This window comes from Halichoeres trimaculatus, unplaced genomic scaffold (assembly GCF_033239565.1).
Source record: "Halichoeres trimaculatus isolate MK-OKI-2021-1 unplaced genomic scaffold, fHalTri1.1 fHalTri1_scaffold_16, whole genome shotgun sequence".
Classification (NCBI taxonomy): Eukaryota; Metazoa; Chordata; class Actinopteri; order Labriformes; family Labridae; genus Halichoeres; species Halichoeres trimaculatus.
Genome location: NW_027437194.1, coordinates 9,631,566 through 9,647,073, shown reverse-complemented (window position 1 = coordinate 9,647,073; position 15,508 = coordinate 9,631,566). Strand labels below are relative to the sequence as shown.

General features: G+C 39.9%; 2 protein-coding genes across 5 annotated transcripts in view; both read left to right on the top strand.

Moving 5' to 3' along the window:
* The window catches only part of sez6l (seizure related 6 homolog (mouse)-like), a 73,975-nt gene extending 69,041 nt beyond the window's left edge, over window positions 1–4,934 (top strand). The window contains exons 14-17 of one of the 4 annotated variants that reach the window (XM_074690066.1): window positions 2,282–2,317; window positions 2,629–2,743; window positions 2,857–2,962; window positions 3,051–4,933. In XM_074690066.1, coding sequence (XP_074546167.1) covers window positions 2,282–2,317; window positions 2,629–2,743; window positions 2,857–2,962; window positions 3,051–3,080 — 287 coding nt within the window. In that variant the 3' untranslated portion in view covers window positions 3,081–4,933. Of the gene's footprint in view, window positions 1–2,281; window positions 2,318–2,628; window positions 2,744–2,856; window positions 2,963–3,047 lie in introns of all 4 variants that reach the window. The other 3 variants (XM_074690065.1, XM_074690068.1, XM_074690067.1) reach the window with 3 other exon arrangements.
* Window positions 4,935–8,992: 4,058 nt separating this feature from the next.
* ubc (ubiquitin C) lies at window positions 8,993–12,083 on the top strand. The gene is made up of 2 exons (XM_074689756.1): window positions 8,993–9,134; window positions 10,324–12,083. Exon 2 carries the CDS (start codon window positions 10,331–10,333, stop codon window positions 11,702–11,704), a length of 1,374 nt encoding a protein of 457 aa, XP_074545857.1. The 5' UTR covers window positions 8,993–9,134; window positions 10,324–10,330; the 3' UTR covers window positions 11,705–12,083.
* The last annotated feature ends 3,425 nt before the right edge of the window (window positions 12,084–15,508 follow it).

Sequence of the window (15,508 nt, the reverse complement as noted above, 5' to 3'; positions counted from 1 at the left end):
GACTTCTGCACAGTTTCATGTCTTTGTTGGAATGACACACTCCCCTTGTTCTCTTTAACTCTGGATTTGTGCATGCACAAAATGTTTGTCGAATATTTCTCCCCTGCTTGGTGACACGGATTGATCATGCTCCAATGCATGCTGATGACCGTGCACTAAAAACCCCTTCAAGACCAGTCAGAGCTTCAGTTTAGGACAGAGAGACCTTATGCTCTCAGATAAGCTTGAAATGTGAATCTAACTTATTTTCCAGTGGCAGTGGTTCACTAACTTTCAGGTTAATTTGATTTAAACTTAAGATACAGTTAGAATATCACCAAGTCATCAAGTTAGGCCTTCGATCTCCACTGTTACTGAGAAATTAAACCTAGCAAAGCGTGTTGCTTTTTGGTTCATTTTGTGAATTTTAATATTTCATGGGCTAAGTTTGGTTATTCTACGTCATGGGAATAGGACAGTTGAGCTCCTCTGGTGGTGTAGGTTAGAAGTTGCGTTTGTCTCCAATCTCAAAGTTATTCCTCGTGATGTTTTTTGAAATTTTACAAGTATTTAACAGTCTCTACTGCAAAGTTTGCAGTCAATTTAGTCGTTAAAATCCAGAATCACATTACCAACATTTATAGGAATCGGCAAATTTGGCTAAGTATTGAAGTAAACTTATAATTGCCATTTTAGGAGCTGCAAATGCAAAATTCAATTTTAACAAGTGGTGCCTCAACTTAAAATTTAAATTATTCCATTACAGAGCTCGTAACTTAAATGACTCATCAAATCAATTTTCCCCATTGAAATGAATTGATTTTTTACATGGTTTTAAATAAGAAATGGACTTACAAATAGGGAGTATTGTATTCAACTCAACACAGTTGAACGTACTGCAAGAAACTGGTTTCATTAAATATAATGTACAGCATTTACCTTGGAGATTGGATGATTCAAAGATGCTGATGGAGGCTGGGGAGAAAGGCTAAACTTGATAACTGATTCTCATTGGCTGATTTTTTTCCCTTTTCTCCACGTTAACCTCATTTTATCTACAGGTGTTTTCAATAAAAACCTGTCTAATGAGGTCTGTTTCATCCTCCCTTTCAGCATTTTTCAAAACTGATTTAGTCAAGTCAAGACATTAAGTGTTGCTACATTCACAGGGTGGGCTATCCAAAGATGGCTTGTAATCCAAATTTTAGCCCTCAACTCAAAGCAAAAAATGGTTCAAGAAACAGCTCATATCTCGAAAAAACTTGTTGGTTTTGTACGTCAATGAACCACTGTATTTGAACAGGCACAGATTGTATTTTGCTACTTGTGTTGTTCCTAGAAGTTTCAGGGTTTCTTTTAGAGTTCATTATTCTCTGATGCAAAGTTGCAAAAGTCTCTGTGAAGTATCTCAAATAGGGGTGCAGATACAACCTGGCGGTTTAAGTCATGCCCCGTGAGGTTACCCCCAAAACGTATGTCTCTTGGTTTAAACCCAGACCTTTTCTGGCTAGTCAGTCCCAACTCTTAACCTCTGTCCTGTCCTGTCCTCCAATTAATACAAAGAAAGCATGAAATAATTACTTAAAAACTGATTACAAACCATGCAGCTTAGGACATGAAGCTTTAAATGTCTTTATAGTCCTTTAACTTTGAAAACAGAGAGATTAAACTTCCAACTGACCCAGCGTTTTCTACTCCAGGAGAGGTGTAGCTGATGTTGTCGTCTGCAAACACTGCAGGCATGCATTTTGGTCACTCACGGTGGAAAATCCGACATCCAAAGCTTTAAAAAAAATAACAAATGGTACGTACAGGCAAGAAGTAGCAGTGTTGGGATCCACTCTAGTGAAGCAAATGCTGTTGACAGGCAGCACAAGCAACAAGCATTTTAATGTCTGCTTGCACAAAAGCTGAGGCAGTCGTGACCAACATCTTTCCCCCTCACTATTCTGATTCACTGAGGCAGATTAGTGGATTATAGGAGACATTTTCATCTGCTGTTTCTTTTTCTAGTGGTGTTAAAGGTCAAAAGGTCAATACTTGGCCTTTTGCACATATAAATTTCTTCCTGAAAAGATTTGGGCAGATTTTGGTCTCGTCATGAGGAAAGATTGAATCTCTGATGTCAGCTTGAAGATGAAACAGAGTCTAATGAGTTGGAAGCCTGACAGATGCAGGAAAAAGAAGGGGGTCAGGTTTAGTGAACGGTCAGCTCGAAGCAGCCTTGTTGCAAATTGAACCCCCCACTTGAAGACTGATGTTGATGTTGACATGCACTGACTGACAGAACCGTGTCTTGCAGCCAACCATGACTGCTTTGGCAACCATGCTTTGGAAGGTGAGTCTGAACCCGTGTTTGTCCATGTGCTCCGATAATGAGACGAGCACACAGTTTGTTTTCCAGAACAAACCAAAGATTTAAAGCACTTCACCTCTCTGTGTCTGCCCGGCCTGCTTCAGCAAACATCTGCCTGCAGAGTTAACACGCAGCGTGTTTGTGTTTGTGTTTATCCGTCCACCTGTTTGTACTCATGCCTTTATCTGCTTTGCTGAGCCATCCTTTGTCCTCCAGCCTGTGAAGGTTTTATTTGTCCCGACATGATATTCTGACTTTAGCTCACCTTGTTTTATTCGCTTCTCGTCTAATAGTTGCAGAAGCGACTGCAGGATCCACGCTGGATGGAGGGAACATCGCGCTCGCCATCTTCATCCTTGTTCTCCTGCTGTCAGTGCTGCTCGGAGGAGTTTACATCTATGTCACACGGTGAGATCTCTGGCTTAGTGTTGCTTTAGGTTGGCTGATTGTTCTGGAAAATGCATCAGCTGAGTGAGGGATGATGCAGAGTTAGTGGGTGATCCTCTCCTCCTACTGTTCAGGTGCCGATACCACTCCAATCTGAGGCTCCCTCTGATTTACCCCCACCCCTACCGACAGATCACTGTGGAGACAGAGTTTGACAACCCGCTCTACGAAACAGGAGGGGTGAGTCTCCTCCAAATTAAAGATTTATCCTCAGACACATGCTCCATGCTTACAGCTCCCTCTGTCCTCTCTCCCCTGTTTTCAGCAGGACACTCGTGAATATGAAGTATCGATATGAGAAACTTCACTAAAGACATTTTCTGAACCAAGACTGACCGCCCCGTCCCAACACCTCCTGCCCTCCTCCTTCCTTCTCCGCCCAGGAGGAGGCTGTGTAAATACAAACAGAAGATGTCCAAGCCCCTTCTGCCACGAGACGCAGCGATCGATCCTGTTCTCTCCTCCTTTTGATGATTTAATGAGAAACAGGAGAGGAAACGTGAAGCCAGAGAGGTGACGGAAGAGTCGGTGTTGGCAGGAGATAGTGGGAGATGGAGGAGAGAGACCCAAAGATCAACAAACATCAGACATGGTGAGATGGAGGATGTGATGTGTGCTAAAAGGAGTTAAGAGAAGGGGAGAAAGTGAAGGAGTAGGGGACAGGAAACAGGAAGAGCGAGGGTATTAAAGAACTTTTTTGTATTTTTTTCTGAAAACAGAGATCTGGAAAATATGTCAGAGTAGGAGGGAATGAGAGTTGCAATCCATAAGATTTCCAGGAATGAGGCTCCACTTTTGCTACTACTTACTTACCAAGTGATAACAGCAGAGAGCACACTCATTCAATTTTGTTTTTATATCTTTGTTACTCTTCTTTCAGGGCTGGATTTAGTCATTGCTAAAGCGAACACATCATAACCCATAACACTTCATTCTACTGCTGCTAGAAAGCTTTGAAATGCTAAAGCCTTCAGCAGGGAGAGCACACCTCCCCTCTATTTTGTTTGTGTTTAAAAAAAGACAAGGCAAAGAGAGCACAACTGATGTCATGTATAAATAGGAAAAGCAAGGCAGGCAGAGCACATTTCCCCTCTTCCATGTGCATACATAAAAAACAAAAGGTAAGGAAACAAACACCCCTTTCTTTATTTGCATTCATAAAAAGCCAATACAGGTATGGCACACTTTTCTCTTTCAAGTGCACACATAAAAAGACATGGCAGGGAGAGCACACTTCCCCTGACTTTTGTGTGCTTTTATGAAAAGCAAATGCAGGAAGAGTATATCTCCAATCTGATTTATGTAGGCTCGTGATAAAACAAGGCAGGGAGAGAACACCTCCTCGCCTTTCATTCACAAACATGAAAAGAAAAGGCAGGGAGAGCACATCTTCTCTTTTTTTACGTGTTTCCATGAAAAGACAAGACAGTGCGAGCACAATTCTCCTGTCTTTCATGTGCATACATGAGTAGATAAGGCAGGGCAAGCACACCTTCCAACTCTTTCATGTGCATTTATAGCAAAGGCAGGGAGAGCAGCAGTGGCTACCTGTGTCTACATGTGATCCAGGACTGAAAACTTAAGGGTTGCAACTTCAAAAATATTTTCCAGGTACCTCAGTGGATGCTTTTTTCTATGAGTTAACAGGAAGGAACAAACAGTCTGTGGGTTTAGTTTCTTCTTTGGTGATGGTTTGACAGGATGTGAGCTGTCTCCTGTCCCTGACTCCGTCCTGCCTGCTTCCAGGTTTTTATCTCCAGCCTGTCCAGCTCTGGTTCTAGCTGTAGTGAACCTCTGACTTCACAGCCAGTGCAGCACTCATGTCTTATTTCTCACCAATAGTTAGAGTGTCGACTGTTGTAGACCGGCTTCAGAGTCCCCAGGTCTGGACCAGCTGAGGGTTAAAACCAGGAAAATAAAAACATGCTTAGATGCAGACACGGAGGTTGCAATGTGAATAGCATAGCTGTAGTTAACAGACCGATCTGTGAGTGAACGCTCGATCAACCCACCAGATGATGTATTTATTTTGATGTACTGTATATGTGATGTTTTATGCAGATTGATAAATGTACATTTTCATTATGAGAAGACAAATGTTAACAGTTTCCCTAAATAAAAAACAAAACTTGAATAAAAAGTACAAACAACTTTTTAAATACAGAAGACTTCTGTGTTATTATTCACATCATATTTCTTTTTGTGTAAGTGTGTGTCAGTTAATCTCACATCCACCAAAACCACATTCAAGGCACAGGGGAGGTAGAGCATTCAGCTGGATCTGATTGGCTTGAGTTTTCATATTGTTTTTTTCCTTTCCTCTTTTAACAAAGCTCTAGACTCTCTCTGTTTTCTGTCTCTTTCTCCTCTATACCTTGTTTAAGATGCCATTAAGGGGGAGGTAGAGCATGCAGCCCTACCTAAAAAGGGTGAGCCTTGTCCTTTCTGCTCTGTCCTTTCTAACATTTCTCTGAAAATCCTTCTCTAGCTTCTCTCTGTTGGCATCTTTTCCCTCATTTGATCATAAAAATAAGAAGGTAGAGTGTTCAGCCCTAACCAACATGGTTAGTTCTGACTGTCTTCCCTGTCCTTCTCATGTATGCAGTTTCTTCTCTCTGTCTTCACTCTTGTTCTCTTCTCGAATAGAAATACAAAAAATAGGTGGGAGGTAGAGCGTGTAGTCTAACCTGAAAAGTGTGAGCCTGAGCCGTAGCTCTGTTTTTCTTTGTCTTACATACGTCTGTTCTTCTAATGTTTCATATTGAAACTTTTTTTTCTCTGTGAAAATACAGAATACGGAAGAAGGTAGAGAATGCAGCTCAACCTTTACCAGTTCTTTCTAAAAATCTCTTCAGACTATTTTCACTTTTTTTTAAATCTATATTTTGTATTTTCTTCTTCCTGCATGAAAATGCAAAAGTAGAGGGAAGGTAGAGTGTACAGTCTACAGTCTGTACAGAGTGCACAGTGTTATTGAGTTTAGTCTTTGATGGAACAGAAGGAGCTGAGCAGAGCAGCTGTAATCAAATCAGCTTATAATCCTGGATGATTTGTGATCCTTAATGAGACACAAACCCAAAAGTTTCTAAAGCTTTGTTTGGCCATATCACTAAACAGAAGACTCAGGCAAAGACTGGTTGTGGAGCTGCGGTAATATATACTGCAGGAGCCTGATTAGCGGATGAGTCTCAGGTGTGCAGGTTGATTGGCAGCAGGAGTGTGATTGAGAGCCAGACAGACACAGACAAACAGGGGATAAACACAACAGCAGGGAGAGGAAACAACAGAGCCAAGACTATGACAGGAAGTCAATTCATCACTTTTAAAGTAATGGATAGAACACCACTTAAAACCACATACACCAGATGAGATGAGTGGGCTGAAGCTCCTGGTCATACATGCAGCTTCTGACATAGAAAACATATATTCTCATTACCTCTCGAAGATTTTTCCTTTTTATTTTATTGGGATATTTTCTTTGAATTTACATGGGATATAAGATATCTTTCAGTTATGTGCCCCCATATTCGTCATCTGGCGACCCCTGCTGAGGGTGAAGAGCCTGGGGTTGGAAACACAGCTCTGGCTTCTCATCACGCCAACATAAGCTACAAATAAAAAAAAAATTAAATAAATGTATGAAAACTTTCTTTGAAGAGTCCCTCTCACAGCATGTACTTTTGGTTTGTATTCCCTCTGACAGGGAACTTTTCTGGACCAGCTCTGTTCTTTTGCACATCTATCCTGATGGGTGGGAAGCAAATCTTGCCCTGCAGCATTTCCTCCACAGCCAACCCATTTTAATGTCTTAATGATTCCTTCTGTTGCTATCCTGAATGCTAATAAGAACATAATGCTTCCTGCCATGATAGCAATATCCAGAGGCTCTCCTGCTGTGGCTAATTCAACTGTTGAGGAGCTTTTAACCAGATGCTTGATGATGTTAGAACCTCTGAGGGAGCGCAGTGCTACCCACACGAGTTTAATGAAGCAGAGGCTTTCATAGAGCCACAAATACATTTCACTTCTCTCTGCTTTTAAGGCATTTGGTTGGTGCTAATTATGCAGGCATAATGATGGCAGCAACACGAGGAGAGCATTAATATCACAAGCAGCTAACAGCATGGGTCAAATCTACACCGCTGAGATGGCAGATGCAGCAAATATTTGCCAAGAAATTCATTCGAGGGTTGCAGGTGAAAGTAATAGAAAGTGTTTGGTTTATTGTGCAAAAGTCTCCTCTGTAATAGAGAGGTTTAATGTGTGGAGCTGTACTGAGTGTGTTAGAGCTCGGCTCATTTATTCTAACAGTCAGTGGTTAAAGACAGCAGCCTGGAGGCGACTGAGTCACATCCAAACTCTGAGTGCTGGATCACAGTGTATCAAGAACTGCACCCTGTTTTGGAGTCAGAACTCAGACTGAGATGCAAACAGTTTTTGATTCAGTGTGATGAACATTTTACAAAAGGATTTTATTAGCTGTGATGTTTGAGTGAATAAATGAGGATATATATCAGTCTCAGCTTAAAGTCTTAGGGGGCTCAGGAAAGCCTTTTGCCTCAGGCACAGACAAGGTATACTGCTGAGTCATTCGCAGACTCCACTTTGGCTTTTATGGAGTCTCTCACAAATTCAGCTCAAGGCCAGGTAAAAAATATGGGTTTCCTTGACCAACACCTCAGAGGGAAGATAATGCAATCTTCAACAAACAGCACAAAATAAAAAGGTGCTGAAGAAGTCCAAAGTTTGGTGCAGAAAATGTTAGTGTTTTATAAGAGCAGGCAGGTAATAATCTGCAAGCTGAGCAGCTCATTATGAAAAACACTGCAGCTCAGCCCAGAAAATATGCACTACAGCCAAAACGTTGTGTTGGTGATTATCTGAAATCAAGAGACACAAAAGAAGCACTCACAGGGGAATCTCCCTCCCGGTTCATTTGTGCAGGTTGTGCTGTTTTGGTTAATGACAGAATTGTAATAAGGCTCTGAAGGGTAAAGGTCATGGAGAACAGAAATCAATGTTTCCTCTTCTTGGATAAATGCTTTAAATATTAGGTCACTTTATGAATAATGAATCAGATGACCTGCTTGGAAACACAACAGTGCTGCAGGGGAAAGGTCAGGGTTCACTAATGTCAATATTTAAAGACAGCAGATCTATTTTACAATAACGTGGTGATTTGCTTTGGGGATGAACAAAGGAGCAGATGACTTATCGACACAGAGGTAATCATGCTCAAAAGGCTCTCTGTAGGTGAGGATAATGAGCAGTGAATCAGTAACAAGGTCTAACCTGTTTATAGTGTAATTAAATGCTAAAGAAATAGCAAATTCATAGTGTTGTAATAAAACCATATTATTTCTTGTTCATATGATGAATTTTGTTCTTGTTATACAACTAGAGCTGGCTGATACAAACGGAACATAAATATCTCAGCTCAGTATTAGAATATGGCTTATATTGGTTGTTGCATGCCATTTAAAACCATTATCATTTATTTATTTATTTATTTATATATTTTTTTTTATCATTATCATTATTATTATTATTATTATTATTATTATTATTATTATTATTATTATTATTATTTTAAACCACAACATATTTTCTGCAACAGAAGATCACAATCTTGTATTCTTGTTTTTTATTGTGGATATTTATCTTTAATTTCCAAAACTGGAGGTGGAAGCATGTTGAGATTGATTACCATTCAGAAGATATTTCTAAATGTTTTAGACTATTTGTTTCTCCTTATTTCCTCAAGAGAATCTTGAAACCTCATTTTTCTCTCTTACTTGTGTGTTTGGTAGCAAAGTATGGTTTTTGAATAGGTCTGTAATGTAGTAAAACGTTGTATGTTGATATAAAAAGTGAAAGTGGGTCACAAAACAAGGCACACCTATTCCTCTTAGCGCTTCTGGAATAAAGATGAAATCAGAAATGTATGGCTTTATAAGTGTTTCTATAAAAATAAATGTACTTATTCCAACGTCGCAGTACTCAGGACATGTTTATTTCCTGCCTGCCTGAGGCTACACATCATTTCTGCGCTTTGTCTACCTCCGCGCCGGTGATGAGAAATTTTATTCTACATAATGGTTATTCAAAGACTTGTCTTACCGATTAAAAAACTGTTACTTAATCTGTAATACAAATACCTGTAATTGAGTGTAAGAATGGTTTCCTGTTGTTTGTCATATTACGGTAGATTTTCTTAATAGATCCACCGGGTGGGACGGCGGAGGGATATTTGATAACTGTCTATATATACCGCCCCACTGCCCTTTGTTTGCTAAGATACGTCTGGACCTCAAGAGAGAGCTTCTAAAACGCCGGTTGACACCATTTGCCTGTAAGTGCCCTTATCCTACAGGGAGATAACACATATATATAAAGATTTCAAGACTTATTTTGATGATGTTTAATTTTGTTGTTTAATTCACGTCAAATTGGCTGTTTTTGGTTAAATGATCTCGAAAAAGCTACAGCTACGTCAGCTGTTTTGGTAGCTAACATCGCTAGCCGCGGCCTAACAAGGGAAAAAAACCTGCGTCAAGATAGCTAGAGGGATTGAACTTTAAAAATTCGGTCAGTGTCGATGAATTATTCAGTTCAATTAGAGATTAATGTTTGAAGGTTATGTGGAGACAGTAACTCCCCTTTCGGGAAAACAACGACCTAAATGGCGAGCCGTTTTGGTAACCTTAGCAACATTGGCCTGCTAGCTTCCTTAGCCTGTTTAGCCGGTAAATTCTGAAGTGAAACCTTTTGTTAAAAAAAAAAAAACTCTCTGTCATGGGACTTTCTCGTTTTACCAGGGGTCTATAGATAATACGGTCCATCGTATAATGTCGAACTTTCGAGAAGGAAGTGGTGGGTTGCAGTTGAATAAAACTGCGACGGTAGCTACACAGTAAGACGTTTGATTTCTCTTTTTTAGTCAGTCTTTCTTTGTATATACGAATGACAACTGAAACAAACTGTCAAACCTTGGACATCCTCTTTAAAGTTATTAAAATGGGTTTGGTATCAGCGAATTTCCATTTAGCGTTCCAAGGTAGATTATAATCTATTTCCGCTTTCTCAAAAGTGCTGATGCTTGCACGATTTTATCCCATGATTAAGGAAGCTCATGTTTCACATCTGCCAGGCTTCTGATTTAAGTGGATGACAATATTTCTTTGAGATTTGCTATTGTGTGGTAATGTAAAATAAATCCTTATTGAAATGGGCATTCGTCTTTAAAATGGTGATGCACAGGGTAAAGTCCATCTAGCCATGCAATTGGCAACCATAAGTATAAACTGAAAAATCAAAGCAGAAATACTCCTCCATTAAAATTGAACCAACAATTTCAGAGAAACTTAAATGAAAAATTCAACTAAAACAAGTTGAGGCAGGTATTCAATTTGAATGTGTAAATGCTAGTGGTATAACTTGCCAAATAAATTCAGACTTTCCTAAACATGATCAACAGATTTGATGCTGCTGACCTTTAAAATATCTAAAACTATTTGTCTTATTTCCTCTGCTCTCTGAAGTGTAAAGATGCAGATCTTTGTGAAGACCCTGACTGGCAAGACCATCACCCTTGAGGTTGAGCCAAGTGACACTATTGAGAATGTCAAGGCTAAGATCCAGGATAAGGAAGGCATCCCGCCCGACCAGCAGCGTCTGATCTTTGCTGGAAAGCAGCTTGAAGATGGCCGCACCCTCTCCGACTACAACATCCAGAAGGAGTCCACCCTTCACCTGGTTCTGCGTCTGAGAGGAGGCATGCAAATCTTTGTGAAAACCCTGACCGGCAAGACCATCACCCTGGAGGTGGAGCCAAGTGACACCATCGAGAATGTCAAGGCTAAGATCCAGGATAAGGAAGGCATCCCTCCTGACCAGCAGCGTCTGATTTTTGCTGGAAAGCAGCTTGAAGATGGTCGCACCCTGTCCGACTACAATATCCAGAAGGAGTCAACCCTGCATCTTGTGCTCCGTCTGAGAGGTGGCATGCAGATTTTTGTGAAAACCCTGACCGGCAAAACCATTACCCTTGAGGTTGAGCCAAGTGACACCATTGAAAACGTCAAGGCTAAGATCCAGGATAAGGAAGGCATCCCTCCCGACCAGCAGCGTCTGATCTTTGCTGGAAAGCAGCTTGAAGATGGCCGCACCCTCTCCGACTACAACATCCAGAAGGAGTCCACCCTTCACCTGGTTCTGCGTCTGAGAGGAGGCATGCAAATCTTTGTGAAAACCCTGACCGGCAAGACCATCACCCTGGAGGTGGAGCCAAGTGACACCATCGAGAATGTCAAGGCTAAGATCCAGGATAAGGAAGGCATCCCTCCCGACCAGCAGCGTCTGATCTTTGCTGGAAAGCAGCTTGAAGATGGTCGCACTCTCTCTGACTACAACATTCAGAAGGAGTCCACCCTTCACCTGGTTCTGCGTCTGAGAGGAGGCATGCAGATCTTTGTGAAGACTCTGACCGGCAAGACCATCACCCTGGAGGTTGAGCCAAGTGACACCATCGAAAACGTCAAGGCTAAGATCCAGGATAAGGAAGGCATCCCTCCCGACCAGCAGCGTCTGATTTTTGCTGGAAAGCAGCTTGAAGATGGTCGCACTCTCTCTGACTACAACATTCAGAAGGAGTCCACCCTTCACCTGGTTCTGCGTCTGAGAGGAGGCATGCAGATCTTTGTGAAGACTCTGACCGGCAAGACCATCACCCTGGAGGTTGAGCCAAGTGACACCATCGAAAACGTCAAGGCTAAGATCCAGGATAAGGAAGGCATCCCTCCCGACCAGCAGCGTCTGATTTTTGCTGGAAAGCAGCTTGAAGATGGTCGCACTCTCTCCGACTACAACATCCAGAAGGAGTCCACCCTTCACCTGGTTCTGCGTCTGAGGGGAGGGAACTAAAGCCCATTTGCCTGAAGCAACCACAGATGCTCAAACAGCTTTTCCTAATTCAGCTTTAAGCATTCCTTTTTTAAGTTTTAATAAAGGTTGAGCATTCCTAACTATTGCTTTTGAAACTTGTGATTATGCTTGGCCTTGTGAAGTAAGCTTTCATATCTAGGTTCTGACTATCTTTTACTTTACTGTGAGCAGTTAAAACAAAAGGTTAATCTTAAACTAAAAGGTGTGATCTGAACTAACAAGCATTTTTTTTTCAGAGGTCATTTTGGCATTGTGGATCAGAGCTAAACAGTTCAATGTGTTTCATTCAAAATATCAGAGCCTCAGTGTATTTGCAAATGCCCACTGTTCATAACCAATAAAATGGCTTCTTGCTGTATCTTGGTGGTTTTTATTTATTTTTAGTGGATGAAAGATTGACTAGCTGTTTTTTTTTTGCTTCCCAGCAAGATTGTAAGACATGTTTGCCTTATCAATAATGACAAACATTTATATAGCACTTATCAAGAAGGAATGACCAGAGCACATTAAAAAAAGGAAAGTAATGATACTCAAAAGAGATTGCAACTATCATCAAAAAACAGGAAATAGAACATCAGTTTCAAAGACAAAAGAAATGACAAAATTCTTCCTATGTCACTGATTTAAAAAACAAAGCAGTATTTTTGAAGACCAAAATGTGTATAGAAATTTCATAAGATATACATGGATAAAAATGTCATTAAAAGAGGAAACAATTTTATGCTGAAAATAACTTATGTATTCTTATATTTTCTATTGAAATGTTTACATGGTGATCCAGTGTTAAAGTTGTAATTAGTTTAGGCACATATCACCATCATTGCACATAAAGGTAAAACCAATTGAAATGGTTGAGGAATTCCCTGTAAAAATAAATAAATATGCTAAACACTTTTGCTGTGAGCTAATATTCTGGCCAAATTTGAATAGGTGAGCTACTTCACTGTGAGGAAATATCAGAAGTAAGGAAGCTGTCAGCTGCAAAATGGGGAATACTGTGAAATTTTTACACTAATTAGTTTTCCATTTAGTGTTTAAAATATATCAAATACCAGGAAAACCAGGATCTGACACTTTTAAGACTGAAAAATGTAACCAACCTTGGCAATAAGTCACTCAGATAATTTCCTGTCAGTATTAACTTACATTACATGAGTTTGTTTTTAGGGAATAAGGCACAAATCTTTTAGTATTAGCTTTTAGTATTATCCACGTTAAAAAAAAAAGTTCATACTAATTGAATGAAGCTGTTTTTAATTTAAGAGTTAAATAGATATTATATTCCACCAGAAAAACAAGTGTTTATCGTATAAGGCAACGTAAAGTACGTGATGACGTAAGCACAACGCCTGAATTTGACAAGATAATTTTCTTTGAGGGACTGCCTCGGTTCTTTTCGGTAACAAAAAAAAAATAAAAAAAACACCAATAATAAAAAAATAAGTAATGGTTATTAGTTAACGGTAATGTATTTCTAATTCTAATATTTTTAATCTTTTTTAAGTAAGGAAGCGAAGGACTGGTGTTGACACAGCATTGAGATGCTAACGACTGGGAAACTGCTATTTGAGGACTTTCAACTAACACTTAATCAAGAACAAAGAAGGTGACTGTTTTACTAAGCCACAACAGCTGTAAGTTTATATTTCTGGGCTAATTGTGTTTTGTAACATTCGGTTAACCTTAGCTACCGCTAACCGTGAACTGTGACTAGCTTGAATTAAGCAGTGCTGGAGTTAGCAGTGCATGATGACAGACTTTAGCAAGATACTCAACTTTAGTAAAGTTGATGTAAATGGAATTTTGATGCACTTTGTGATATGTCCCTAAAGAGCAATAACTCAGGACAAAATCAGCTCACACAATCAAACTTTAAATGCTGTTTTATTACATTTTCAGGGCGTCACATTCATAATTCACACCACTTCTCTCTTTACTGTTATTTCAATGCACAGGAAAAACGAGGAAATCAGATCATAATCGTTAATTCTAATCTGACTAAAACAGGTTAAAAGTGGCTCCATGCACTTAGTATGGTTATAATGAACACATTTTGGTTGTTTCTTTTTCTACAGGAGGCTGGTTTCTCAAAGCATATCATAGATCTTACCTTAGAGCTCAGAGTTGTGTAATTTACATGGGTGTCTGATTTAAATCACTTGTATATGTGTGAAAGAGCAGTTTAAACATGTTTAAATTTAATTTACAGGGTCACATGGAGACATCAGGGAGGTTATGTCTGCAACACTTTGCACCTTCATTTTGTGTTTCTGCATGTTGAAGTGCTGTGGGGTCACACCTGTGTGTCTAAAGAACAGTCTCAGCACACTGGTCAATGAAGTAGGGGTACAGTTTGGGGAATAAGTCTCTTTGTTTTATAGGTAGAGGTGTGACATGAGAGGGATAGAGGCTCTGGTGGTGGAGATGGTGGTGATGATGATGGTGGCGATGTTGTGGTCTGCGGTAGAGGTCAGACTCCTCATAGTCTGACTCCACCTGGATGCTGACCTGGGGCACAGGCTGGCGTGGAGGCGGGTATGATGGAGGGTCCCCGGAGGCAAGGCTCGTCTGGGAAGGGTTGGGCGAGGGAGGGCAGGAGATCTTCAGGTGCAGAGTGATGCTAGGGAACAGGGATGGAACCGGCCAGGTTACACTTTTACTCGACATCAAACTCATCCATCACACTGAGCTCCCAGTTTATAAGGTACATGGTGCAGTTACCTCTGAAAGATATATTATTCAACCTTTGAATGGGACTGCATCTGTTAACATTCAAGGGCACCAAATTAAGGGAAGGTATCAAACAAATGATGAGACATTTCTTTAAATGTAAACTGTGTTTTTATGCATCTTGTATTACTGAAGGTGCAGTGTGTTTTGATACAAGGGATTTATTTTCTGCCTTGTCACTGTTTATGCTGTACCTCTAAATTACTCTAGAGGGCGCTGCTCTGCAAGCAAAGACTGGGTGGTACAAGAAAGAGGAAAGTTTACATATAGGTAGTGAGGTGTTTGTTAATGCTGTAAATGTTTTTTTTAAAGTTCAAAGTATGAAATCACTGTCCTACCTTTTCTCATGCCATATGGAGACAGTCCTGCATAAATTTGAGCTGCACAGAAGTCTTATTCTTATAGTTTTATTAGTTTTCCTTGATGTAATTTTGCAACTAAAAATAAAAAAAATCTTCGATAAATGAGGTACTTCTGCAGAATTTGGATCTGAAAAATTGTCAGCTACATTTAATATCTGCAGTTTTGGGTTGGCGTGGATTGACAGCAGGACCTGGGATTGAATCTTCAACTTTTTAACTGCCAAACTTTCACTCAGTCACAGCTGCAGCTCAATGGTGAAGCTAGTGGCCCTATAATAATATAATAAATAACAATAATACTGAAAAGAAGAAGAACAAAACTAGCATAGCAGCAGTGTGATCACAGGGGTGGGCAGGATTAGACTTGTAGCCATGTGAGGATACTGACAGGAAAAGTGCAATGCAACAGAAGATGCAAGGTGGTGCTGCAGTGCTCTCAATTAAAAAAATAGACTACTGTTATGTAGAAGAAACAACCAAAATCTTGTCATATTAAATTTACAGGTTCACAAAGACTCACGACAAACAGTTAAAATGATTCATTCACCCTTACTTTTTATCTGATGTGTAAAAAAATAAAATAGAATACAGCTTAATGATTTCATCTTATCAATGTTATTTTATTTTGCCTTTATTGCCAATTATAGATTCAAGAAATAACAATTGCTGTTCTATGACAAAGAAACAGCAA